Below are 26495 nucleotides of genomic sequence, written 5' to 3'. Positions count from 1 at the left end.
AGACACTTACAGGGTCAGTGAAGATCTGTGACAAAGCAGAACTGACAAGCGAGTCCGCTTTGGCGAAAGCAATATTAGTCCTGCATCCAGCGTGACTTTTTGTGCAGTTTTTAATTTCTAACAGCTCAACGGTTTGTTTTACGCATCGGTGAGCTGCTGACTTCAACATGAGAATAACATTACCCTCACCGGTGCCAAGAAAATATTAAAAGCGATGCAATGAGGGAGAAAAGCGGTTCCTCACAGCCAGGCGTAAAAGAACTTGAGCAAACATCCTATGCTTTGCAGGTCACAGCTGCTTTTTTTTAATTTATTTTTTATTGCATTTGAATAAAGGGGAAGTGGAGGTGAAATAGAGACAGATATGTGTTTTAAAACCACCAAATTCTGTCCCAAACAAGCTGGAGAAATGAGGCGTAAACGACTGTTTTTTGCGGATAGGAAACATTACGAATTGTGGGCAGTGAAGGAACACAGATTCAAGAAACTGTAATTCAAGCATATGAATACAAAATTAGCATTACTTTAAAGGGATAGTTCACCCAGATGACTTACATTTTTCTGTGGAACATGAATGGAGATGTTATACAGAATGACGGCAGGAAAAATATGCAATGAAAGCGAATGGTGGCTGAGACTAACATAGTGCCTTAACATCTCTTTTAGTGTCCCACGGAAGAAAGAAAGTCATTCCAAAGGGATTTTTTTAAGGTGAGATATCTAAGACAAAGTTTATATTTAAATGAAGCACAATTGAGAATTCTCCTGAGCTATGAAAGCACAATAAATTTTCTCTGGAGAATGGCTCTCCCTCTTAAGATACAAATCATCTGTGTTTGAATGTAACAGCCACAGCCTGCGGTAAGGGCTGGAATCTCTCTGCACATCATTTACTGTTGAAATGTGCTATGCGGACTGCCAGCGTGGGTGGGAACGTGGATTCACTCTCACTCTGAAGGAATACATTATTAACATCACTGGGTTTCATGAGGAAGCGCTCAATGTGAAGGACTCAACCACGGAATAAATAGCAGACTGTTTTCCTCTGCGTGTCCTGCATTCTCTTGCACTCATATAGCAGGATGACTGAGTCAGAGTGGACGTGAGTTGACAGGGCCTCCGAGAGTCCAAACATCCTCTGTGAATCAGAGCTAAAAATAATCCTAATTAATAAGCCCAATCTGCTAGCACACTGGTGCCAGTGTTTATGCATGAGTTTGTAAACTGCATTCTTCCTTTACTGTTTCTTTGTTAACCCTACTAGGTTACAAAAATGACCACAAATGAAAATTCTGTCATCATTACTCACCATCATATCGAACAGTGAAGGATGTTTTGGCCACTCTTTTACATATAATGAAAGTGAATGGGGATTTGGGCTACCAATCTCCAATATGACAAAAAAGCAATGTATTAAACAAATAAATGTATTAAAAAGTTAGTCCATATGACTTATTAATGATATACCAAGTTTTTGTGTGTGGAGCAGACTGAATTTAAGCTGTGAATAGCTGAACATTTTCCCGTCATTCTGTAACATGCAAATCTTGTTCTAATGTACAAACAAATATGGTGCATCAAGAGGCATTGCAGTCAGTGTTTATCTCATCAATGAAATGACTGATGAAAACATTCATTGGCAAAGGTTTTTTGTTTTGAAGACAGTGAAATTTATCTGCTTTATCCATAACATAAACATAATATTACAAATGACATTTGCACAGACAATAAGACGAATGAACAGGTGAACTAAGTTTTGCACTAGTCAGAATCTGGGGGTTGCTGGTGGACGTTTTCTTACGGTCCCTTACCACACCCTCCACAGTTTTAGTACGTTATAGCACAATGTGTGGACTTTTAAGATGGTCCCTTACCCATCGTAGGCTAAATTTCTGTTTTGAACAATTCCTCCGTGACCAGCTTAAATATGGGACAAATCGTGTCCCGTATTGATTCGATACAGGACGCATCATTTCATTTTTAACCTCCTGAGACCAGAGCGGACTGCTGTGGGCATTTTCCATGTCCCTTTTTCATTTGTCACTTGTAGCACCTAATAAATATGCAAAAAAAATTAAATAAAAATAATAATAATCTAGAGCAAATAGTTTTCCTAAAAATGTATGTCCACATATGTGGACAGCGGGAATAAGTTGTGAAATTTTAAATAATACCACACTATAGAAGTCAGATTTACTTTTATCAGATTGTTTATTATGTTTCCAGGAGTGTTGGTTATTCATGTTTTTGAGACGTTTCATACATTACAGCTGATTTTCTGTAAAGCTTCCCAATGTGTATTGGGAAAAGCACAAATAAAGAACTTTACAAAAAAAAAAAAATTATTTGACCTTATTATTATAATGTTTTTTTCTGCTTTGGAACAATGTGTATTGTGAAAAGCAGAAATAAAGAACTTTACAACAAAAAAATTATTTGACCTTATTATTATAATGTTTTTTCTGCTTTGGCAACAAAATGTTCTTTCTTTGCACTGTAGAAACAAACAAGTGATTGCCAGTGCTGAAGCATTTTACCAGTCAGAAAGAGCATTATTATTTCTGAAACAAGTAATCGCCCAATCACAGACAACATGTTAAAATAAAAACTATACACTATAAATTCTGAATCGATGTACTGATTACCATTGTTCCATGTCTGCCAAACAGGTTGAGTGAGCCAGACATCCTGTGCAGCCTGAAACTGAACTTTTGATGGGAAGTTTGGAGTGAATACACTTGGCTTCATCGGTATTTTACAGGACGGGTGGCAACCCTAAGTGTAATACATACTTTTGCCATTTTTCGAACCTGGTGTGACACGTCTTGAGGCGCCATACTTAATTTGAAAGTTTGCAAGAAATTTTGGGGAATATCAAATAAAATTACAGTCTGTTCCTCACACAAAGATCGAATGGCTTGAGAATATTCCCAATTTAGCACGCAAGTTGGAATATTTTCTGATATTTTGTTGGTTTTGGAGGCTGAAACCTGTAGTTAACACACTTTAGCTGTATGGAAAAGAGCAACTTGGACATTCTTGGACAACATGGAGTAGATGACAGAATAGACATTTTTGGGTGGACTATCCCTTTAAATTATGAATAATCCAGTATAAAGTATCCATGTAAAATAAGTTGAAATAAAAGAGCCAAAAGTTCTCTTTTCTTTCATGTTAAATCAATATGTCAAGCCTTTTCTCTTTATGGTAATGGAGTCCTGTCAAGACAGACACCTCCCTTCATGCTCCTCTGTTTCCCCAATCCCTTTCAGCTAATCTTCACAACACTGAGAAGACAGTGTGCCCAGAGAATCTCATTTGCACTAATACAGTTATGTTTGAGTCGCTTCGCAAAATGACAGAAAGGGCATCCGCTGTTTTTCAAAACCATCATCTTTATAGAGCCCCTCGCCATTCATTCTGTGTTTCCTGTGTGGACTCTTGACTGATGGCCTGCCAGTGCCGGTTTGTAATTACCCCACATCTACAAGAGCTATTTCACTCAAGAAACTCAACGGACTCAATAAGTGAGTTGATGATTATGAACGACTGCAAATGTTTTGCCATGTGCACATCCAAAGATGTATATCCAAGAAGATGAGTTGACTCTGGCAACGTGACAGCAGCAAATGTAGCCTGGCTCTTTAAAAGGGCCGTATCATTTTCTCGCATTTGATTTTGTCCACAAAGTCCACTTATATTGTTAGTCAAGTTTACCTGCACCAAAAACAGTAATTTAGTTTTAAATGACACTTTTCCACCCTCTCTTTGACCTTTATACCATGTCTACACTGGCTGTGATTGGCATGTCATGATGCAACAATACTAGATTGCTCCCATTATCATCAATGGAGCTGTCAACACTAGTGATGCCTGATTCACGAAGAATCGTTCTTTTGAACCGATTCGCAAAGCTTTGCTATCACCCAATTTGTTTAGGAACTTTTTTTAACTGGGAAAGTTAACCAAACAGGCTATTCGTTATGTTTGCAGAATAGAGCGGAAGTATTTTGAGTAGCCCGCAAAGTCATAGCTGGGCACCTTAACGCTGGTGCCGGTACATCTACATTGATAGAAAACAACGGTTTCCAACTTTAAGATGATTTATTGTGTCTGCCTGTCATATCCTTAATACAACTGCAGGTTTTCTGGAGTCATCTTCATGCAACATATGGACAAGTAACACTATTCAACATGTTTTGTTATGCACTGTTGTTCTGAGTGTGTAAACAGACTGATTGACAGGGAGCATGTCCAGGGATATATCCGAACCAAACAATCCATGCGACTGTAGGTTGCCAAAACACAAAGTGTCCATAAGACTGATCGTGTCCCTACAGTGGCCAAACTTGCTTGCAGCTGAGTCTGCCTAACAGAAATCAATGAAACTAAACTCCCTTGGGAAAGCCAGCATTGAAGCAACACTTTTGTTATAATTCCACTGCTGGAACTCCTCAAGAATGCCAAAGTTACGCTCTGAAGCACTGGAACATATCACAGCTCGCCAAAGCACAACACAATGCACCATATAGCGTGCATCTGACCAGGGGTTGGACTGCCAATCCCAGTTCTCTGCTGGGAACAAATGAGCCATTGGCCAACGTTCCAGCTCTCTGCTGAGGTTTGGAAAGTAAACTGTCAAGCTCTTTTGTCTCAACCAATGGAGGGGTCTGACACTACAGCTGCCACTTATTTCCTTCCACTGTGAGCATTGAGTGGGTCATGATTCTTGTTGAGGGTCTCTAGGCAGCTCTACAATAAGAGAATCAACAAGCTGTTACAAGCGAGATACAACATGAGACTCCCCTGCAAAATTCAGGCAACAGGGAGCTCATTGTCAGCAACAACAAACATAAAGTGATCCAGAAACTGGGAATGACACATTGAGTCAAGACTGCATTTGATAAATCTGCTAAGGCAAGCATCACTATTACTATTGCTCATACTTAATGTTAGAGATTTAAATAAACCCTAGAAACTCCTTAGCAACACGCTAAAAACCACTCAAAACACACAAACGCATACCAATGCCAAAGATTTGCAAGGGGCAAACAACACCCCTTTTTTTATGAATATGAATAGTTTTACTAAACAGTGCATAGTTTCTGCTCCAAAATCTGATTGGATGAGACAAGTTCAAAGCAGTTGTAAAACAGCCAATATACGCACATCCGTTAATGCATATAATACTGATAGTAATGATAATTTCCATATTAATGCAAGATAATTGGCAATCAAACAGCATAAAGTTAGGATATTTTACTTGGTAAAAGGACTGTTTTTGATTATTATTATTATTATATGTATTTATTAAACTGTATTATTAGTAAGGGAGTTTTTATCACTCTAAACAGGTTTATTTAGCAAGAATTGCATTTTTAAATTGCAATTTTAAAAATGTAATTGTAATTGTCTTTCCGGGCAAAAGTGACCGGCCATTGGAAATAAATGGATTACACTACAAAATACAGAAATATTAAGTGTTCAGGAGCATCCCAATCCTTTAGGTGAGCACATATGACACACACACAAAGTTCTCGGACATGTGCACACACACAACACATACACACACACGCAACACCCTTTTGTCTTTCCATGTACACTCTATATATAATGAAATTTCAAGATCTTATCATATTATGTTGTGTTTGGGCTCATTTGAATTGGGATAGTCTGCTGTAAGTTACGATATGTCATTGTCTATGTTATATGTATGTTTCAGAACGTAATAAGGAAAAACCTGACAAAAAGACACTCTTGTTTATTATATTTATGTGTGTCAGTGGGCAATTCATACACTAAAACTCATTGCAGTTTGGCCTCTGAGTGAAACAAATTTGCTAATTGCGTTTTACTAATCGAGACCTTTCCAATGACATATAACACATGGCTATCTCAACTTTTTTATGTTTTTACCAACTCTGAATATAATTTTCAGATAACAAATTTGCAAATTATGAGAAAAAAACTGTTCTTTTGCCAGAAAATTAAAAATAATTATTTAAGAATTGGTAGGATCAGCTATATGCACTATAAAGTCCAGATTCTAAGCTTTAGGTGTCAAGTAAGTGGTTATTAATTTATTACATAATTATTATTATTATTATTATTATTATTATTATTATACATTTCTTTCTGCAGAGAGTGCTCCACACTAGTCCAGTATAAGCTCAGTTATATGAATTTTACTATCAATATAAAATATATATTTTGTAATATATATATATATATATATATATATATATATATATATATATATATATATATATATATATATATATATATATATTACACGCTCACGCGCTGAGATTTGCTTTGGTGCACACATATACAATCAGTGAGAACACATAGAGTAGCAGATGTCTGGGTGAAACTACGGTAAACTGACTCAATCAGACGCGCTCTTACGGGTACATGGAACATGTGGAAATTGGAGGGGCTAATTAGCTAAATCCTAAATGAAATTACACATCTGTAAGTGGTGATTGGACCACCATGTCAATTTAAGACCTTGATCCGAGGCTAATTGCGTATCGCTGAAAAATCCACTCTGGGACACAATTAAAGTTAATCGGACTAGATTCACCCTTCTGGCTGCCAGACAGTAATTTGTAGTCTGCTATATGCTTAAAGTCATAGACGAACTGTGTTTCATTTTTCACCCACTGAGGCATGCATGAGACACATCAAAACTATTTACTATTTACCCATTAGGCCTGATAAGTTAGCATGGAAAAATATGACATGCTATGTTCAGAATGGAATCGGGGTCGGAAGTAGGCATGGGCAAGGGTGGGTTGAGCCCACCCAAATGTGAGTCTTGCCCACCCAATCAAACATTTGGGAAACACGGTTTTAAATCAAATATATATATTTTTCCAATTTGTGCATTGGTTAAAAGCAATATGGGGGCGAGCTGTGTGTTGCAAACATTGTGGGAGGGCTGTAGACTGCCCAACCAATCACAAAACAGCACCAGAAATGTGTAGTGGTTTTCTATTTTTGTCATTGGTCGAAAACAATGACACACTTATGCAGTGGCTGCTGCAATCCAGAGAGTCCGAGACGTTACGCGAGTGAGAACGGGAATAAGAGATATTTTTGTGCAATGTATAGGTTTTTAGTGCCCATATAGAAGCCTGGTGCTGTCTCAGTGTGGCTGCTGTTAATGTATCACAGACTCCCTCTTATCAAATATCTCCTGCTCCCTCCACATCAGCTACCCAAAATCATGCTGCGGGTGTTCGTGAAGTACTGGACCTGAATTATAAAGTAAAGGTCTGTGCGGGATGGATTTTTCAGACCCGCTCCCGAGAGATTATGTAATATTTTGTCCCGCTCCCGCCCGCAAAAAGCCCACAGGTAGTGGTCAGCGTGAATTTTTCAGTCCCACTCCCGTAAGATTCTGTCCCTTTTATCATAGGCTATTTTTATTATAATTCCCAACAAAAACGGGTAGAGAGAGAAAAAAACACACGTTTTGTCAACACTAACATTGCCAAATATCTGACTGACCTTTGGCGTGCTTCTGTTTACCCTGTTGTTAATTCGGTGTCAATGAGAGATTCTGTCTGTCTCCACACGTCTGACATCTCTTATACATCGTTTTACAGTGCTGTGATAGTTTTTATTTATTTATTTATTTATTTATTGCATGTCATTGCTTTTTAAACTACTTTACTTTTGCCATGAAAATAACCTTTGGTGCTGACATGGCATTACTTTCCATCCATCCATCCATCCATATTCCCTTAATTACTTTACACATATAGTTTCACTGGCACAAAATATCAATACACTTTGCTACCCTACAAAGGCCATACTTATTAACTAACATTGAAACTGAGAAAAATGGCTTGAATTATTTTGATGTGGATTTTGTTGTTACTGCATTTTCACACAATGGTTTCCCTGAATTTCAGCATATGAGACAAACTCATCTGTCACCGGACAAATCATAAGTGACCTGTTTCAGTCAGAACTCAATTTTGCATTTTGCCTTTGTAGGGCAGTATCATTGCTTATTACATTTCTGTCACACAGAAAGAATTGTCATCATTTAATATTATATAATTACTTCTTTAAGCAGTTCCCATCTCTGTCAAATTTTAGGATCTTAATCTTATATGTTATTGATCTCTCCATATAATATATTTCCTTTTACTCCATCCTTTTTTTCCTCCTTGATACTATTTCTCTCCACTCTATCCTTGCATTCGCGGGACTCTAATTTGTCTTTGTAATTTGCTTTAAGGCTGTAATTCTAATTTATCTAAAAGTGTATTGCTTAATTTTGTTTCTTAAAAATGGAGGTAGTATAATACCTCCATACTTCAATCTTATGAGTCAAGTCAAATTTATTTGTATAGCGCTTTTCACAACAGCTGTTGTTTCAAAGCAGCTGTACATGAATTTATGCTATAACAGAAAATGAATGAATATAATGCCAATATTAGTTATGTTTAGAACTATTAGTGGTTAAAATTAGTAAACTAAGTAAGTGCGTATGATTATATACAATGTTTATCAGTTTATTTATTTCAATATATTTTTTAATATGGGGAAAAAGTGTAAAATATATTGGGTCTATATTGGGACAATTATGCCATGTTACGCCCATTAAAGACATTAAATTAGTAGTCTGTGTAACCCCTCCCCCATCCCAAATGCCCACCTATGATATCCCCCAGCCCACCCTGGCATAGCTGTCAGAAGCCGGGCCTGAAAGGAATACTAGTATACTGCTTACTGCATACTGGGTAGTATATATTGCATATAGCTTACTATTTTCAAAAAAGTATGTGAAATAGTATGCAATATGCAACGAGAAACATTTCAAACTCAGTAGTAGGTTAAATTGTTGTCACATGACTTCAATACATTGCATGATTAAATCAGTGAGTGCCATCCAGTTATCTTGAAAATATAGCTAGTTTGCATTTTTAAACCCATTTTGTGCAACAACATATTTTGCCAGTCAAACCAAATAATGACTTAAGGGGATCTTAAAAATCATGGTTGATTTCACTGTTTATTCGTCACACTGGTATGGCTTATTAAATTACTATATTTTATTATTTACTATATATTGCCATTATATTGTCCATCCTGCTCTTTAGATATTGGTATGGCCCATTAAAAACCCCATACCAGCTGATCACTATTGCACGGTATACACACTGCAAAAATAGTATGAGTAGTATAAACATACCCTCTGTCTATCTATTGGGACACAAAATAATGGCCTAATCATAAAATGTAGCACATAAAAATATGAACAAGAGAGAGAAAGGAAGGCGAGGGACAGAATATAAAGTCATGTTTTAACCCAGCAAAAATTCACATCCTGAGGCTCAATAATAAAAGTTTTCCAGAGTAGGAAATGAGCGACTTGGGAATGATGAAACTTCTAAATCCGTGGTTTTAAAATATTTGGTGGAGGGTGAATAAATTACTTGTTAAGCACTGACTGGGCAGAAAAAAGAAGTGAAAACTACAATAATGTACACACACATTATGGGGCAGATTCACTAAACAGTTGCACCACTTTGCGCATGGTATTTCAGCACAAATACCTGTGTCTTATTCACTAACCACCCAAAATCATGTTTAGCGGCCACAATCAGTGCTGAAATTATGCTGTTTCTTCAATATTTAAATGAAGTAATTGTCATTCTTTTCTGCGCAAACACGCCTCCTATCTACAGGTGCATCTCAATAAATTAGAATGTCGTGGAAAAGTTCATTTATTTCAGTAATTCAACTCAAAATGTGAAACTCGTGTATTAAATAAATTCAGTGCACACAGACTGAAGTAGTTTAAGTCTTTGGTTCTTTTAATTGTGATGATTTTGGCTCACATTTAACAAAAACCCACCAATTCACTATCTCAAAAAATTAGAATATGGTGACATGCCAATCAGCTAATCAACTCAAAACACCTGCAAAGGTTTCCTGAGCCTTCAAAATGGTCTCTCAGTTTGGTTCACTAGGCTACACAATCATGGGGAAGACTGCTGATCTGACAGTTGTCCAGAAGACAATCATTGACACCCTTCACAAGGAGGGTGAGCCACAAACATTCATTGCCAAAGAAGCTGGCTGTTCACAGAGTGCTGTATCCAAGCATGTTAACAGAAAGAAAAGTGGAAGGAAAAAGTGTGGAAGAAAAAGATGCACAACCAACCGAGAGAACCGCAGCCTTATGATTGTCAAGCAAAATCGATTCAAGAATTTGGGTGAACTTCACAAGGAATGGACTGAGGCTGGGGTCAAGGCATCAAGAGCCACCACACACAGACATGTCAAGGAATTTGGCTACAGTTGTCGTATTCCTCTTGCTAAGCCACTCCTGAACCACAGACAACGTCAGAGCCGTCTTACCTGGGCTAAGGAGAAGAAGAACTGGACTGTTGCCCAGTGGTCCAAAGTCCTCTTTTCAGATGAGAGCAAGTTTTGTATTTCATTTGGAAACCAAGGTCCTAGAGTCTGGAGGAAGGGTGGAGAAGCTCATAGCCCAAGTTGCTTGAAGTCCAGTGTTAAGTTTCCACAGTCTGTGATGATTTGGGGTGCAATGTCATCTGCTGGTGTTGGTCCATTGTGTTTTTTGAAAATCAAAGTCACTGCACCTGTTTACCAAGAAATTTTGGAGCACTTCATGCTTCCTTCTGCTGACCAGCTTTTTAAAGATGCTGATTTCATTTTCCAGCAGGATTTGGCACCTGCCCACACTGCCAAAAGCACCAAAAGTTGGTTAAATACCATGGTGTTGGTGTGCTTGACTGGCCAGCAAACTCACCAGACCTGAACCCCATAGAGAATCTATGGGGTATTGTCAAGAAGGAAAATGAGAAACAAGAGACCAAAAAATGCAGATGAGCTGAAGGCCACTGTCAAAGAAACCTGGGCTTCCATACCACCTCAGCAGTGCCACAAACTGATCACCTCCATGCCACGCCGAATTGAGGCAGTAATTAAAGCAAAAGGAGCCCCTACCAAGTATTGAGTACATATACAGTAAATGAACATACTTTCCAGAAGGCCAACAATTCACTAAAAATATTTTTTTTATTGGTCTTATGATGTATTCTAATTTTTTGAGATAGTGAATTGGTGGGTTTTTGTTAAATGTGAGCCAAAATCATCACAATTAAAAGAACCAAAGACTTAAACTACTTCAGTCTGTGTGCATTGAATTTATTTAATACACGAGTTTCACAATTTGAGTTGAATTACTGAAATAAATGAACTTTTCCATGACATTCTAATTTATTGAGATGCACCTGTATATAAATTAGGCTCGTTTATGATTACTCTTCATTCACAAAACTCCACGCAATTTACATCGCGCTATTACCTCCAAATGAACGAAAGCCGTAAAATGAATTTTAATTTAAAAGAGATGTTTGTGAACATTTTCAACCGATCATTTCAGCAGTAATTACTCAAAAAATCATCAAATGATGTTGACGAGCGCTGTAACCTGGCAAGTATCTGCATGTTTAAGAGATGATCCAGGTGTTTGGATCAATGTGATGCTGTTCAGTCCCGGCAAGGTGTGTAAAATACGGTGGTCTGCAGCATCCTCGGCTATATTGCGCTCAGAATTGGGCCGCAAGATCAGAATTGCACGTGCAAATTGCGTTCAGCAGCGATTTTGTGGGTGCGTTCGCACCACTGCATGATCTGCAAAATTCCTTTAGTGAATCAGGCGCTATACGAGCGCAGTTAGCAGGTGCAAATTATTCTTAGTGAATCTGCCTCTAAGAGTCCCTATGAAATCACCAAGGCCATGTGGTCTATTGGTTAATGTTCACCAAATTGCCAAATAGTTATTTAGACATTTGATAAATTCAAGACCCACCCTGCATTTTTTTCTTGTTGAATATCCTTTTTCACTCGGAAATACATCACATTACAGAAGTAAAATGTGTTGTGAACTGCATTTCATGTTGACTGTAATGCTAATTCTGGATAACAGCTTAAAAAATTGTCACAAATCAACTCAGACGTGATGTCTGATTGAGCATGTTTACTTGCATACCAATATTGATACCTCAAAAAAAATATTTTTATTAATTAAAAAAATAATTAATAAAGATTTAAGCATTTCAATAAAAAAAAATCCATCAAATTGAAAAGTAAAAGTTTTATTAAATTTAATTAAAAATGAAATTGAAATACATAAATGTAAAAAATAGCCTAAAATATATATTTTTTTTAGTGTACCACAAATTAGCTTATTACAAAAAATAAAAAAATAAAAAAAATGCATTTACATGACACTTGAAATCATCGGATTATTCTCTGCTTTTGATGTCAAAACGTAAACAGTCATGCTCACAACACTTGCACACATTAGATAAGCTGGTAAGAGTGCCAGTAAAGGTGTTTACATATAACAAACAATTGGGGTAATGGGCAAAAATCTACTTTTTTTATGCTTAAACCATTTATGTCTTTAAGATGTTTAAGGCGTTTACATGACCTTACACATTTTTCGGCTTATTAAGCATAATCAGTGTAAGAATGTACATGTACACGTGCTTGATAAATAATAGTTTTATACTGGGATCAGGTTGGATTATAGAATATTTGTGTTAATACAACTTATATACAACAGATCCATTAGTCCTTGTTAAACAAGATTAATATGCAATTAATTCACCCAATCCATGATTGAGCATTACCTTTGCAAAGGCATTTCCTCTGAAATAGTTGAACTCTGGTAGATCACAGTCAATGTCAGGACTGCTCTTGTCATGTCAAATGTCTCTGATGATCCCTGTGACAGTCTTAAAAGAGCACAGTGAGGGGGTGTCAAGCAAAGGTTTCCATCAAAGTCAACAAAATGCCTGGCTGGGACCACAGAGCAGCTCTCTCCCCACGGGACAAGAGCTTTTAACCCAGAGCAGAGAAATAAGTTGTGTGCACTTTAGCAGCATTCGAGCAACATTTTCCCTTTAAAATGTTCCATGTTATTTTCAAGTTTGTGATGTTTTATACAGAGATCTTGGATGTCTTTCCTAAAACTTTCCTAAAAAGAATGAAAACAGAAATTATTAAAGAGAAAGTGTGTAATTTATGCGCCACTAGCATCACTAAACTGGACTTCAAACCACACCATTGGTGGGGCTGAAGGGGCGCAATTAGCTTTCAAACCTTTGTCATTTACCGTAAAGAAAAACTCAAGGAAACTCAAGAGAGGAAACTGAAAAGGGAAGGTGAGAGTAGAAAGAACAACCAGTCTAAATCACCTCATCTCGTCCCTCGGGGAGAGAGAAGGTCCTTCGCACAGACAGAGTGTAACCGCTACAGCAACACAGTTGTAATTCTCTGGTGTTCAGATGCGGCTAATCAGCACTGGCGGACAGATCCATCTATCACACAGCTGGCCAAAGCTTGATTCATTAGCAGACGCCAGCTGCCGATCCACAGCGGATCTGTGTTCGGCTCATCCAGCCTGGCAGGTGGGAAGCTTCAGTCGCATTTGTCTTTGGAAACACTAGAGTTGTCGGAGCTTGTTAAGAAGAGTAGAGTCCACTTGATGCGTGGATCAATGGATGTAGTCAATCTGAGAACATCAATGAATGCTAGAAAGTATGGATGTTCTCCTGTCTACACTTAATCGCATATCCACTAGCAGCAGACTGTTCTTGCTTGTTTGTCACTGACTTTTACTGAGTTCCAGTTTGACAAGGTCACTTTGAGGAAGCTGAATTTCTCTGACTAATTTTGCTCTCTATCTTTTTTGCCATTACTATGAACCGAGAGTTTTCTAGCTTCAAAAAGGATGCAAAAGCTCCATAAAAGTCATTAAAAAGTGGTCTGTTTTGGTCTGTTTCACACCCAAAGCAATAATATGGCTTAAGATAACTTGGAATATCGTGCACAGATTATATACACTGATGAGCCAAAACATTATGACCACTCACAGGTGAAGTGAATAATGTTGATTATCTCCTAACATGGCCACATGTCAAGGTCTGGGTAGATTAGATGGTAAGCGAACAATCAGTTCTCGTAGTCAATGTGTTGAATGCAGGAGAAACGGGCAGGAGTAAAGACCTGAGCGACTTTGACAAGGGCCAAATTGTTAAGGCCATATGACTGGATCAGGGCATCTCTGAAACGGCAAGGCTTGTGGGGTGCTCCTGGTCAGCAGTGATGAGTACCTACCGACAATGGCCAGAGTAGGGACAAACCACAAACCAGCAACAGGGTGTTGGGTGCCCAAGGCACATCAGTGCGTGAGTGCAACAAAGGCTATCCCATCTGGTCCGAACCGACAGAAGGTCTACTGTGGTACAAGTCACATAAAATTTTAAAGATGGTTATTGGACCAATGTGTCACAACACACAGTGCATTGCACCCAGCTGTGTATGGGGCTGCGTAGCCGCAGACCAGTAAGAGTGCCCATGATGACCCCTGTCCACTGTTGAAAGCACCTACAATGGGCACGCGAGTGTTGGAACTGGACCTTGGAGCAGTGGAAGGAGGTCGCCTGGTCCAATGAGTCCCGTTTTCTTTTACATCACGTGGACGGTCATGTATGTGTGCACTATTTATCTCATGGGAAGTGATGGCACCAGGATGCACTGTGGGAAGACAACAAGCCAGTGGAGGGAGTGTGATGCTCTGGCCAATGTTCTGCTGGGAAACCCTGGGTCCGGCCATTCATGTGCCAATTTGACACGTGCCACCTATCTAAACATTGTTGCAGACCAGGTACACCCCTTCATGGCAATGGTATTCCCCGATGGCAGTGGCCTCTTTCAGCAGGAAAATGAGCCCTGCCAAACTGCACACATTGTTTAAGAAATGGTTTGAGGAACATAATGAAGTGTTTAAGGTGTTGCCCTGGCCTCCAAATTCCTCAGATCTCAATCCGATTTTGCATCTGTAGGATGTGCTGGACCAAAAAAGTCCGATCCACAGTGGCTCCACCTCGCAACTTACAGGACTTGAAGGATCCGCTGCTAATGTGTTGTTGCCATATACAACAAAACACCTTCAGGGGTCTTGTAGAGTCCATGCCTCAGCGGGTCGAGGCTGTTTTGGCGGCATGCGGAGGACCAACAGCATATTAGGCAAGTGGTCATAATGTTTTGGCTCATCTGTGTATACAACATTTTACTTCCAAAAACAATAAGCAGCAAATATGTTGTTTGCAAAAAAAAATGTGGTCAGACTAAAAATTCTTTTGATTAGCCATCAATTGAGAAACTTCCAGAAACGTTTTGACTGCATAATGGCGTAGTTTCATCATGAACCAGCAGGGGCTAACTAGACTAGGCTAACCAACAAAACTTTGACCTCTTGGTTTAAGCAGGTCTAGCTGATCTCTAAGCCAGACAAGAGCCCAATACCCCTCTAAAACCATAAAAATAAAATAAAATTAAAAATTAAAAAACAAATACCAGGCTAACCAGCTTCGCCAGGCTGGGAAACAAGAGAACCACCTTAGGCTGGTTTCAGTTGTATTTTTCAGCAAGGCTTTTGAAAGATGTTGAATTCTTAAAGCTGCACTTCTCTTAAAATAAAAGTGTTATTACACCATCCTTCATTCTGGGGTTTTTACATCTCTGGATGTCTTTACATCTTTATAAGCTTTCAAAAAGTCAGAGCTTTTCTATTTATAAGTATTCTACACTCTTGTGTTTCTCCACACAATAATGTTAGTATTGGTTTTGCAATTTATTTCAGCCATGACACCCTGACCTCTCCGAAGATGTTTTCTGCAAGACTTACAGTGAAAATAAAAGCAAGTGAGGCGGAACTTTGCAGATAGTAAAGTGCTTTTAGGAAGTCTAGGCAGATTCACCCACACATATTCTGCTCTATTGTCAAAAAAATGAAGGTTTGTGGAATTAGGACTGGCTGGGAGATATTCATCTTTACATTTGTGAATGGAAAAGTTTAATGCATAAGTTTAGACCTTATATATAGGCCTAGGCAATAAAACAAAAAATATCTTGATATTTTTCAGCATTCTGACACTACTGAGCAGCAATCTCAACACATTAATGAACTGACAACATAAACACACAAACACATTGAGGTCCTTGCTTACGAAGAGGCTGTAGCCGATGAAAAACGAGCGAGTAAAAGATAACCATATTTTAACGTTTTGAATCACAATACACTAAGTATAAAGGAAAAAAAACACTTACTCGTGCTGTTCATCCCAAGATAACTGCATTAAAAACTATAAATAAACTCCAGAGGCTTCCGAAGCCTTGTATTCATTAGTGATCGCCTCAGCTTCAGGCGTGAAATGTCTTGAGCACAACCGCAAATTCACCGTTATTCCTCCTCATTCGAAATGTAAATTCAAGCCAGCTGACCCGTAACCAAGAAAGTTTGGGTTAAGGAACGATAGTTTTGAAGGAAAACAGACGAAAATACATATTGTCATCTTCACCAACATGCGATTATTGTTCCGTTCAACTCTACGCCAGGTTGTGGTATTTATAAATGATTGGAGAAGTCCTGCATACTTCACCAGAGAGAAGTCTGCCATTTCACCAGAAGATCGAGTTATGACATTTTGATGAAAGATTACGAGGTAAAAAAATAAATAAATAAATAAAACATATGCATGAATGAATCGTTCACAATAAAATCAATAACATGCATTTAGAAAATAGATAGGGTGAATTTTCAATTCAGGCCAACTTTAAAAATAATCAAAGCACGTTTTCCACACAGTTTTTCACTAAATAAACACAAGGTAAAATTGTATGATATTGTATATAAGATTTTTAATAATTTTCATTTACGTATATGTCTAAATACAACAATACATGGTAATTAATATTATTTATTAACGGGTTAGTTCACCCAAAAATGAAAATTAAGGCATTGTTTACTCACCCCTTTGTTGTTATAACCCTATATGATTTTCTTTCTTTTTCTTAACAAAAAGGGAGAAAAAAAATTTGTGCTCAGTGATGTCATACAATGGCAGTTTATGGTGACCACCTCTTCAAGCTTCAAAAGAACACAAAAGTATAATTCAGAAGTCTAATAAATTATTCCATGAGACTCATGATTGTTATGAAAGCATACGATTAGGTTTGGTGAGAAACACACCAAAATGTAATGTATTATTTAGTGAAAATGTTCACTGACCGTTGATCTCCTGTGCGTGTTCGTGATAGGGCACTAGAGCAACAGTTTACAAAGCCCCCAAGCAACATGGGGTGTTAAAGTGACTCATTTGTTTATCTAAAAACAGGTCCTCCACAGCGATAGTGACAACAGAACACAACACAGCTGCACACAAAAGAGAGAACAGAACTTATGTCTGAAGAGTTTGTAGTTGAAGAATTGATGCATTTCTATGCCCAGCCTTGTTTTTATTTTTTTCTCAATCAAACAGAGAGATGGAGTAGGCAGGAATGCCTGTCACCTCTTCTCCATTCTGAACCGGGGAGTATTTGTGACAGACCTGAAGAGAGTGAGACCTGCACAAAACATTTGGTAGGTGTAACACTTACTTAAACATTTGAATGCAAATAATACATGATTTAACGTGGGGAGTTTAATGAACAGTTTTGAGTGATTATGGGAATGAATCATTGAATCATAAGTTTTGAATAAATTAATTGAAAAAGAAAGTTTGAACTGATTCATGGAAATTAATTGAGCTTAGCAAAATCCTTGTTCATACATTGTGAATATTCAATCTATGTCCCAGCCCTACTTATACCCTAAATATCCTGAATCCTATGCCACTTGTGTAAGTACTACTGTATCTGGAGTCTCACATGATTTTTGAACTTCTGTCTACATGCCGAATGTATCTATAGAAATGAGCAAATTAAATCCTGTTAATTGGCAACATATGTTGTGTCTAATGACCTTTGGTTGTTTTCTAGCACTTTTGAGAGTTGATTATGATGATTGAGTTAACACATTGTCAAAGATCTTGATAGCTAAAGCCACCCAGGGGACAGTTAATAAATCTGATAACAAAGATACATTCCCCAACAGTCCTGTCATAACAAGTAGTAAAGTAAGAAAAAAAGTTCAAATAAAGATGAACTTGTTGAACTTAATCAATATTAAGTCATTTGTAACTGTTGTTTGTTGATAAATGATACCATTTGCATGTTACACAATTACAGATTGTTGAAACCAAGTTAAGGCAGGTGTGTTCTCTTAACACCAATATAAACTATTTCAGGTAAACCTGCCCCTAAATGGCACAGAAAACAAAGTGAACTGTGGTCGATCTATTTACATTTCAGCCAGACGGTGTATTCATGTTTTAGTTGGTGGTTCTTGGCCAGAATAGGCTGCAGATTGGACCAGACTTTCAGCTGATAGTCAAAAGTCTGGCTAAGCTGAAGTTTAAATCAGTAAATGAGCAGCCTGTCACATTTATAAATATTTAGATACAGCTGTGTTGATCACATGCCAGGGAAAAATAAATGTAATGTGAACTATGTAAGATCTAATTGCATCAGAATGTCACCATTTATTAATGTTAGAAACACATTACACCTTTTATTTGGCTTGTGCTTTGCTGTCTTCACCATCTGGTCCCCTGTGGCATTCACTGGACATCACTTGGCAGCCTTGTGTAGGAGTTCGCAACCTCAAAATAAGAGAAGCCTGTGTTTAATCTATAGACAGAATCTCTCTTCCATGGAATGTAATGGCTTCATTAGGCTCTTAAAAGAGGGAGACATGCTTTCCCCTGAGTTCCTGCAGGGACTGAAGCTCTGGCCTGGACCGTGTAGAGTTTTGAAAGCATGAAATATCTTTAACACCAGCCTCATTAAAACTAGCCTAGCTGCATACAGCTGAGGTGGTTAGTCAGTGCAGCCAGGTTGGATGTGAGGGGTGCATGGTATGGAGGGACATGTTGGCCAAAGAAAGTAAATGTAGGCTTAAACTAGAGCAGGATGTTATGATGGTATATAGCGTACATTGGTAGTAATATGTCAACCTGTACACATTTGCTAGACTATTTATACAGAGGTTGATGTACTTGTATGGCTATCAGTGGGCATGACTGCACACATGATACAACAGTAGGCTCCCTGAACAAAGAAAACAAAATATGAATCTATCAGCATGCAGAAAAAAATGCTAAACAAAAGATTAGTCATGCAAATAGTCACGTAGCAAACACACGCTAGCACTGTGAGATAGTTTGAGCGTGATGGGAAGCCGTGCGTGGTTTGTTGTCAGACATCATTAGTAAGCCAGCACTGCGACTATAGAAAGTTGTAAGTTCCACAACAAGTGCAATGAGACAGGCATCATTGGTACCTTGCAATAGCCACAGGAAAAGCACTCTAATCTGGCCTAATTCTCTATGAGGCGGCTATTATAGAACAATGTCATATCCACAATGCTGCCATTACCAATACAGTTTGGTGCTTCACTGTGATTTTTGCATACTTCACTGCAGCAGTGATGGTCATAGAATGCTTTACTGCAGCTGTGATGGGTGTTGCATGCTTTACTGCAGCTGTGATAGTTGTTGCATGCTTTACTGCAGCTGTGCTGGTAGTTGCATAATTTACTGCAGCTGCAATGGTCATTGCAAGCTTCACTGCAGTAGTGATGTCATCGCATGCTATGCTTTACTGCAGCTGTGCTGGTAGTTGCATGCTTTGCTGCAGTTGCAACGGACATCGCAAGTTTCGCTGCAGCAGTGATGGTCGTTGCATGCTTTGCTGCAGCAGTGTTTGTCGTTGCATGCTTTAGTGCAGCAGTGATGGTTGTTGCATGCTTTACTGCAGCAGTGATGGTCGTTGCATGCTATACTGCAGCAGTGAGGGTCATTGTGGTTTGTTGTCAGACAGCAATAATAAGCCAGCATTGTGACTTTAGAAAGTTGTCAGTTCCACAACAAGTGCAATGAGACACCTTGCAATAACCACACTGCAGTAGAGGCACCACATCTTTAATTTTGTTCTGTTTTATTACTATTATATATAATAGTGGAGAGAAGACAGGAAGTGAAGGGGGAAAAGGGTCAGCCTGATTTGAACTCATATTGTCCGCATGAGCAAAACAATGTTTAACCAATAGGCCACAGCATCCATTCACTCTCATGCACTGAAATTTTTTTTTTTTACACTAGACCCTACTGAAAGATTATCTTAAACCAGTCTAAGGTGGTTGGCTGTTCTTAGCTGGTTTAAGATGCTTTTGCTTGTCTCCCAGTCTGGCCAAGCTGTTTTTCAGCTGGTTTAGTTGTTTAAAATTCACGATGGCCGAGTCCAGTGAAGACCAGCAAAACACCTTAGACTGGTTTAAGCCGTTTATTGTTTTCTCAGTAGGGGTTTGATAAATGGTCTCTCATTTAAAGAACTTTCCAGAATAAACTGAGGTTTATGTTTATAGCCCTAAAAGGCCAATCACTATCTGATGCATGGTGATTTCCTGAAGTAGTGACAAGTAAAGAGGAAGATCACAATTGTTGCAGCCATTAGCAGAAAGTACAATGAGGGCATCGTTGTTGCAAAGCTATTTACTTTCATTTGCCTGTTGTATGACATTTTGTTAAGCGGCTAATTGGATGCTTGTTCAGTCCTTTGTCTCAGAGTTTTAATCCACCTCTCATGTTGCAGCTGAAAGACTTGAGCGTGTCATCTGCGTCAGCTGGGAAATGCAACGTATGAAAAATAAAGACTTCTCCACAATCTGAACATACAACAGCAAACAAAAGCAGAAATAAACCCTCTAGCATGCTTGCTTCTGTGCATAAAGGTATAGTTCACCTAAACATGAGAATTCTGCCATTATTTACTGTATAAATCAAGTATTTGGACGTGAACGTGCTACTTTCTGGCGTGTAAATTTCATCCTGTCACATGCTTCTGCTTTCATCTTTGAATCGCATGAAATGTTAAACACAGGAGTCCCAGAGAACACTAAAATGAATGTTATCATCATTAGTTACACACGTGTGCCATCATAGCTCCTGAATTTTTTATGCGCAATTAAATGGCACGATTAGCACAGTTGTATGATATTTCTTCTGCTGCAGTAGTGGGGGTCCATGCTAATAACTGTAATTCTATCATGTAGGGTGAGGCAAAGAGGAAGGATTACAGTGTCATCAGGGTTTAGTGGAGGGACAGGGTGTTAAAGCCTGTTATTATATTTTCTTGCCATACATATCCTCCTCTTTTCCCATCCTCCATGGCTTTTCTTCAGTGTCTGGTCATTACTAATCCTCAATTGGTGTAAATAGCGGTCAGCACCATCATTCGGTAGAGGCCATGGTTATCAGACTGGACAGTGTCCACCCTTGGCATTTTCATGGCTACTTAGGCAGCTGGATGGTACAATGTTTGTCTTTCTAGGGCAATTAAAAGGGCTTTTCCATGTTCAATAAAAGTTAAGATCCATCAGCAGCATTTAGGATTAATGTCAATTACCACAGTAAATAATTTTGTATTATCCGTCTGTTTAAAAAACAAATAATGAAGTGACAGTAATGGAAGTAAAGAGGGGCAGTTTTGCAGAGGGTTTAAAAGCAGAAATATGAAGCTCAAGTATTTGTAATAGGACTTATATGAATGATTCAATAAAAACAGTTTATTATGTGAGCTGCAAAGTTTACACTTTTTAAGGTGTATGAGCTTCTGATTACAGTAATACACACCAGTTTGCTCGATGCAAACAATGCCTTTCTGGTATCCTTGTGTGTATCATGCAAAACTGGCTGTGGTTTACCTGCTTTACAGGCATTTCTTGGTCATGACATTGAAATTTAAAAATTATAACTTGCACAGGGACAAGCCAAAATAAATTTCCGTGGTAATTGAAATTATGACACAAATGTTGTTGAAAGCATTAAACTTCGAATTTGGAACATTCCTTAACAGGTGCACTCAGTAACTTATGTCTTTGTGTCATCTTGGCCTTACACTGACACCTAGCGGCTTGGATGCAGCATCATTTAAAATCAATAGTTTTCTATTTCAAATGCAATTGTAGAAATGTAGTATTCACAGTCAGCCATGATTACTTTAATCAGTGAGTGAAAGTGTCAAATAGCAGAACGGTTACTGAGATTAAGCGAGTAGTATTCGGCTGGTCATGTGATTCTAACATGACATCCCCCATGTGTGGACCCTCTCCATGTAGAATAAAACAGCTTTTATAAGGTTACTGAAATGGCTGGAGTCTTCATTTTAATGTGAGCGCTCATGATTTCCTACATTTATAGCAAAATTACAATTCATGTTTTCAGGAGATAAACTTTTTTAATGAGGATAAAATTACGGAATGCACCTTTAAATGCTCTCAGTGTTGCATGGACAACAAACACACTCACATCCCATTGGTGGGTAACTCTCGCCCTTGCCCTCTGTGAACTGTCAACATACGCTGAACACGCAGAAAACAGTTAAACGCTCAACGGAGTGGAGTCATAACCCCCAGGGATGATGAAATTGCAAAACAACAAGAAAATCAAGATTACCCACAGCATTTCCATCAATATGTGAAAGAGCAGAGAGTCACCAGGGTAATTTATATATTCCTACACACTACAAAAGCAACATAATCCCTGTTCATCTTCAGTTTAACAACTGGGGATTACTTAGCTAGGTTAATCTTCTGCATACAAGTTAAGGAGACTGATCTACTTAGTGGCGTTGATAAGAATATTTGTCACCTTCTTAGTCAAAGTCACTTCAACTAAGGAAAAGCCCATTAGACATTTTTGCATCATTCAAATGGGTTTACCTTTTCCAACATGCTACTGATGGTGCACTGCGTGAGCAGCCTCAGAGAAACGGCTTCTGGTCCCATGGGAACCAGTAAGTAATTGCATTCACATAATCATTAATGACATTAATGACATTAATAAGACCAGCTTAACCAGCATGCAATTCCCATGTTGGTCTATGCTGGTTTGTTGCTGGTCAAGCAAAACCTAGAAGCTGAAGCTGGTGAAGCTGGTTGACCAGGATGGTCTTTCTTATGAAACTGGTTAAGCAGGTTTAAAAGCCTGGTAGGGTCACCAGCACATCAGCATACCTTGCTGGGGGACCAGCACCCAAAACACAACACTAGCAGATGAACAGCAATGCTGGTCTTTTAGGCAGAGGAGTGTGATTCAGAGGTTACATTTTCCCTCTAAGATTACATTTTTACTCCAGTGACAGTTAGGTTTAGGGTTGGGGTTTAGGTTAGGGTATATGGTTAATAAAAAAGCTAGAAGCAACTTGCTTTACAACTTACTTTTGGCGCCACTCTGTGGGCATTTCACCTGGAAACTGGAGTTCACAGCCACTGGGGACAGTGGTCCAAATTTCTGCAAAGCCTACACTTTGCACTCCATTCACTCCCATTCAAACGCAGGTGAGTAGATGGTGTATTTTAGAACATTTAGAATATAATATCATGTTATTTGTGATTTATTAAAATCAGAAGTACTTGCACGTGACATCACATTCTTGTTTATTTCTCTGTCTGAAATAATTTTGCATTCTCAAAGTCTAGTGTGGCCACCCCTTAAGTCCAGCTCGATTTCGGCAGCAGAACTTTCGACCAACTGTTGCCGAATTCACAGTGAGATCAGTCTGCTTTACACAACTAATCACAAACTAAGTGTGAGATGAAATACCTGAAAAATTCCATTCTCACACAGATTTGCACAGAATGGGAAAAATAAGAAAAAAAATAGATTCAAAATAAAACAATAATTGTGAAGATGTGGGCAGCAGCTAGCTGATACTTTAGAGACTACAAACTGCAGCTTTTTGTCACAGAATAGTCGTAAACTTGAAACATGAAAAGGCAACGACCACATATCCTCACATCCATGCATCAGGCTTTCGAAAAATCAGCCAATCAGGAAAATCTCTCTTACCCATCTCCCGGGATATCTGCACGAACGCTTCCACACCACTTTCACCATAATTCCCTTCCGAAGCCAGCGTGGAGACGTAGTTCCAGCCCATTGCTGTGACAATATCCAACATGGCCTGGGCTTGGTAGGAATCTGGCGGAACGACGCGGGAGAAAAAGTCGTAGCGGGTGTTGTCGCTTAACTCTGGCGCTGTGGATGCATAGCTGATTTGAGGAATCTGTCAAGAAAGAGAAAGAGAACGTTTAGAAAAAAGATTCTAATGTCACAGGGTAAATTAAAAGAAAAGCAAGTTATGATTTATACGGTGACAACATGAATATCAGTGTTTGAAAATGCTTATTTTTGCTAAAAATGCTGAAAACACACTTCAGCTTCAACACCTCCTCCTTGACTTAAAATATTTAATTGAACCAGCAAGAGTCAAGCCATTTTTACACATATAGCCAGTATTGTGCATTTAGTACATAGTAAGGGTGCACTGATATTTCGTTCAGAAAATATCAACAATACAGCGCAACAGTGCCCGCCCACTTTTTCAACCGTCTTGGTTGCGAAAAGTTTTCCATACATTTTTTCCTTAGGGACTTTACTTCATTAGCATTCTAAGCCGTGAACCAAACCAATCAGCTTCGAGGTGAATCACAACATTACAAACTTTGATTTGAAGTAAAAAAGTATTTGAAAATTAGACAAGACTGTGTACTTACATTTTTCAAGTAGGAATTAACTACAATCCCATGAAGCATTGCCAATGATTTCTTCAAATAATAAATGATGGAAAAAATGAAAAACATTGATTTAAAGTTGTTGATTATGAGAATAGAAAACAATATATTTTAAGTTTATTGCAAAATATTCAGATATATACAAATATATTTAGTTTGAGAGAGTGTAGGGAGGCCAACTCGATCGCATCATTCACAGTGCGTCATTGGAATGGGCGGCCGCTGCAGAGCTCTTTTGGCACACTTTGTTGGTAAGAATGCCCGCCCAATTTTTCAGCCATTGGGATTCCGGAAGTATTTTTCCCATCCATTTTTTTACAAAGGCTTCTCATAAAATCCTCAATAAAAGAGTTTTAGACCATGAAGCAAACCAACCAACTTCAATGTGAATCACAACATTACAAACTTTGTTTTACAATACTTTATCGGGCAATAAGTCAAAGGTACAAGAATGTGTACTTATTGTCTTTCACTAGGGCACGAACTACAATCCCATGAAGCATTGCGAATGATGTAACTGAATAAAATCTATTGGAATATATAAAACTTTTGATCTTAGATTGTTGATTATAAGTAGAGAAACAAAATATTTTGCTTATTGCAAAATATTCTGATATGTACAGATATATAAGTAGTTTAAGGGTGAAGAGAAACCGACTTGATTGCGTCATTTACATGGTAGTGGGCGGTCGCTGCTGGGCTTATTTTGCAGGCTTGGTTGGCCGCGGTTCTCTGATTGGTGGATCTTGCTCTGCTGGACCATGGGTAATGTAGTTGTTCACCAGGAGTTTTTTTACAAACTCCTGAAGTTGAAATAATGCAAATGGATGGTTTCGATGGCTGACTTCAACGGAAGCATACACCATCAATGAACAACCTTGGAGCTCATGGTAGCTCTGTCTTTAAAGGTTTATACGTTTTCGTTGAAAATCAATTAGTCTATGGAAAAAATGAATAGGATTTTTACTTCCAGAACCAGACTGTTGCACTATATTCTCTGATTGGTGTATCTTTCTTAGCAGGATCATGGGTAATGTAGTTATTTACCAAGAATCCTGTGAAGTTGAAATAACACAGACTGATGGCGTCAACAAAGCATATACCATTGTTTAAATAATCTCTAAACTCAAGGTAGGTCTGTCTTTGAAGGTTTAGGATTTATCAGTAAAAATAAATTCCCCTATGGAAAAAATGTATGGGATTTTTACTTCTGGAACCAGAATGTCTTTAGATGGCAGTCCCACTGCTGAGAATTCCAGGTATGGTAGTCATTGGTACGAAGTTTGACGGATGGATTAATTTTTCTACAGCGACATGCTTTGAGGAGCTCAACAGCTAAATAATTCTAAAGTATTCTATTAGAAAACAGACTTTAAGATGCAGCTCACGTCAAGCTACACAAATGTTGTTAAATCCAGTCATTCCAGATTGCTCGATGGTCCACAATCAACTGTGTTTTCACTGCTTGAAGCTTTTTATAAGAGTATGCTCAACAGGGTTGCACAAATACGTACCATTCTATTTGTGTGGTTACCTGTTTAGAATACATTTATGAGGAATGAATGCTGAACAAAATTGTGACATTGAAAAATACATTAAGTTTAAACAGTCCCCTCAGGTGGGCTATAAAATGTGAAATATATGTTACCAAAACACTCATTTATAATCAGCTTTTAAGAGTTTTTAATAAATGCAACAACTTAAAGCATGCAACTACAGCTTTAAGCATCACTTTGTTAATAACAAGACCCAAAGTGAACCCTCCTATAAGGTTTGTTTATCTGAAAAGGTTTATTGTAACACAATGCAAACTTTCATATAGTATACAGTACATGCAGTGGCTCATCAATAATTTATGTGAAGAGACTACACAGAGACAATACCCAGGAGAACAAGATTAAGGGGTAAGAAAACTTTT

At 38.2% G+C, this 26495-nt stretch overlaps 1 protein-coding gene across 4 annotated transcripts in view; it reads right to left on the bottom strand.

Annotated features, from left to right (window-relative positions):
- Positions 1–26495, bottom strand: part of LOC127435277 (metabotropic glutamate receptor 8-like) — a 268255-nt gene that overhangs the window by 141915 nt on the left and 99845 nt on the right. For all 4 annotated transcript variants that reach the window (XR_007896164.1, XM_051688613.1, XM_051688614.1 and 1 more), the window contains exon 3: positions 23853–24069. Coding sequence is in view for 3 of the 4 variants with exons in the window: in XM_051688613.1 (XP_051544573.1) it covers positions 23853–24069 (217 nt within the window). In the remaining variant the exon portion in view is untranslated. The remainder of the gene's footprint in view (positions 1–23852; positions 24070–26495) is intronic.

Source organism: Myxocyprinus asiaticus, chromosome 45, assembly GCF_019703515.2.
Source record: "Myxocyprinus asiaticus isolate MX2 ecotype Aquarium Trade chromosome 45, UBuf_Myxa_2, whole genome shotgun sequence".
In the NCBI taxonomy this organism is placed as follows: Eukaryota; Metazoa; Chordata; class Actinopteri; order Cypriniformes; family Catostomidae; genus Myxocyprinus; species Myxocyprinus asiaticus.
The sequence above is the reverse complement of the archived record's forward strand: the minus strand, read 5'-3'. Positions and strand labels throughout refer to the sequence as shown.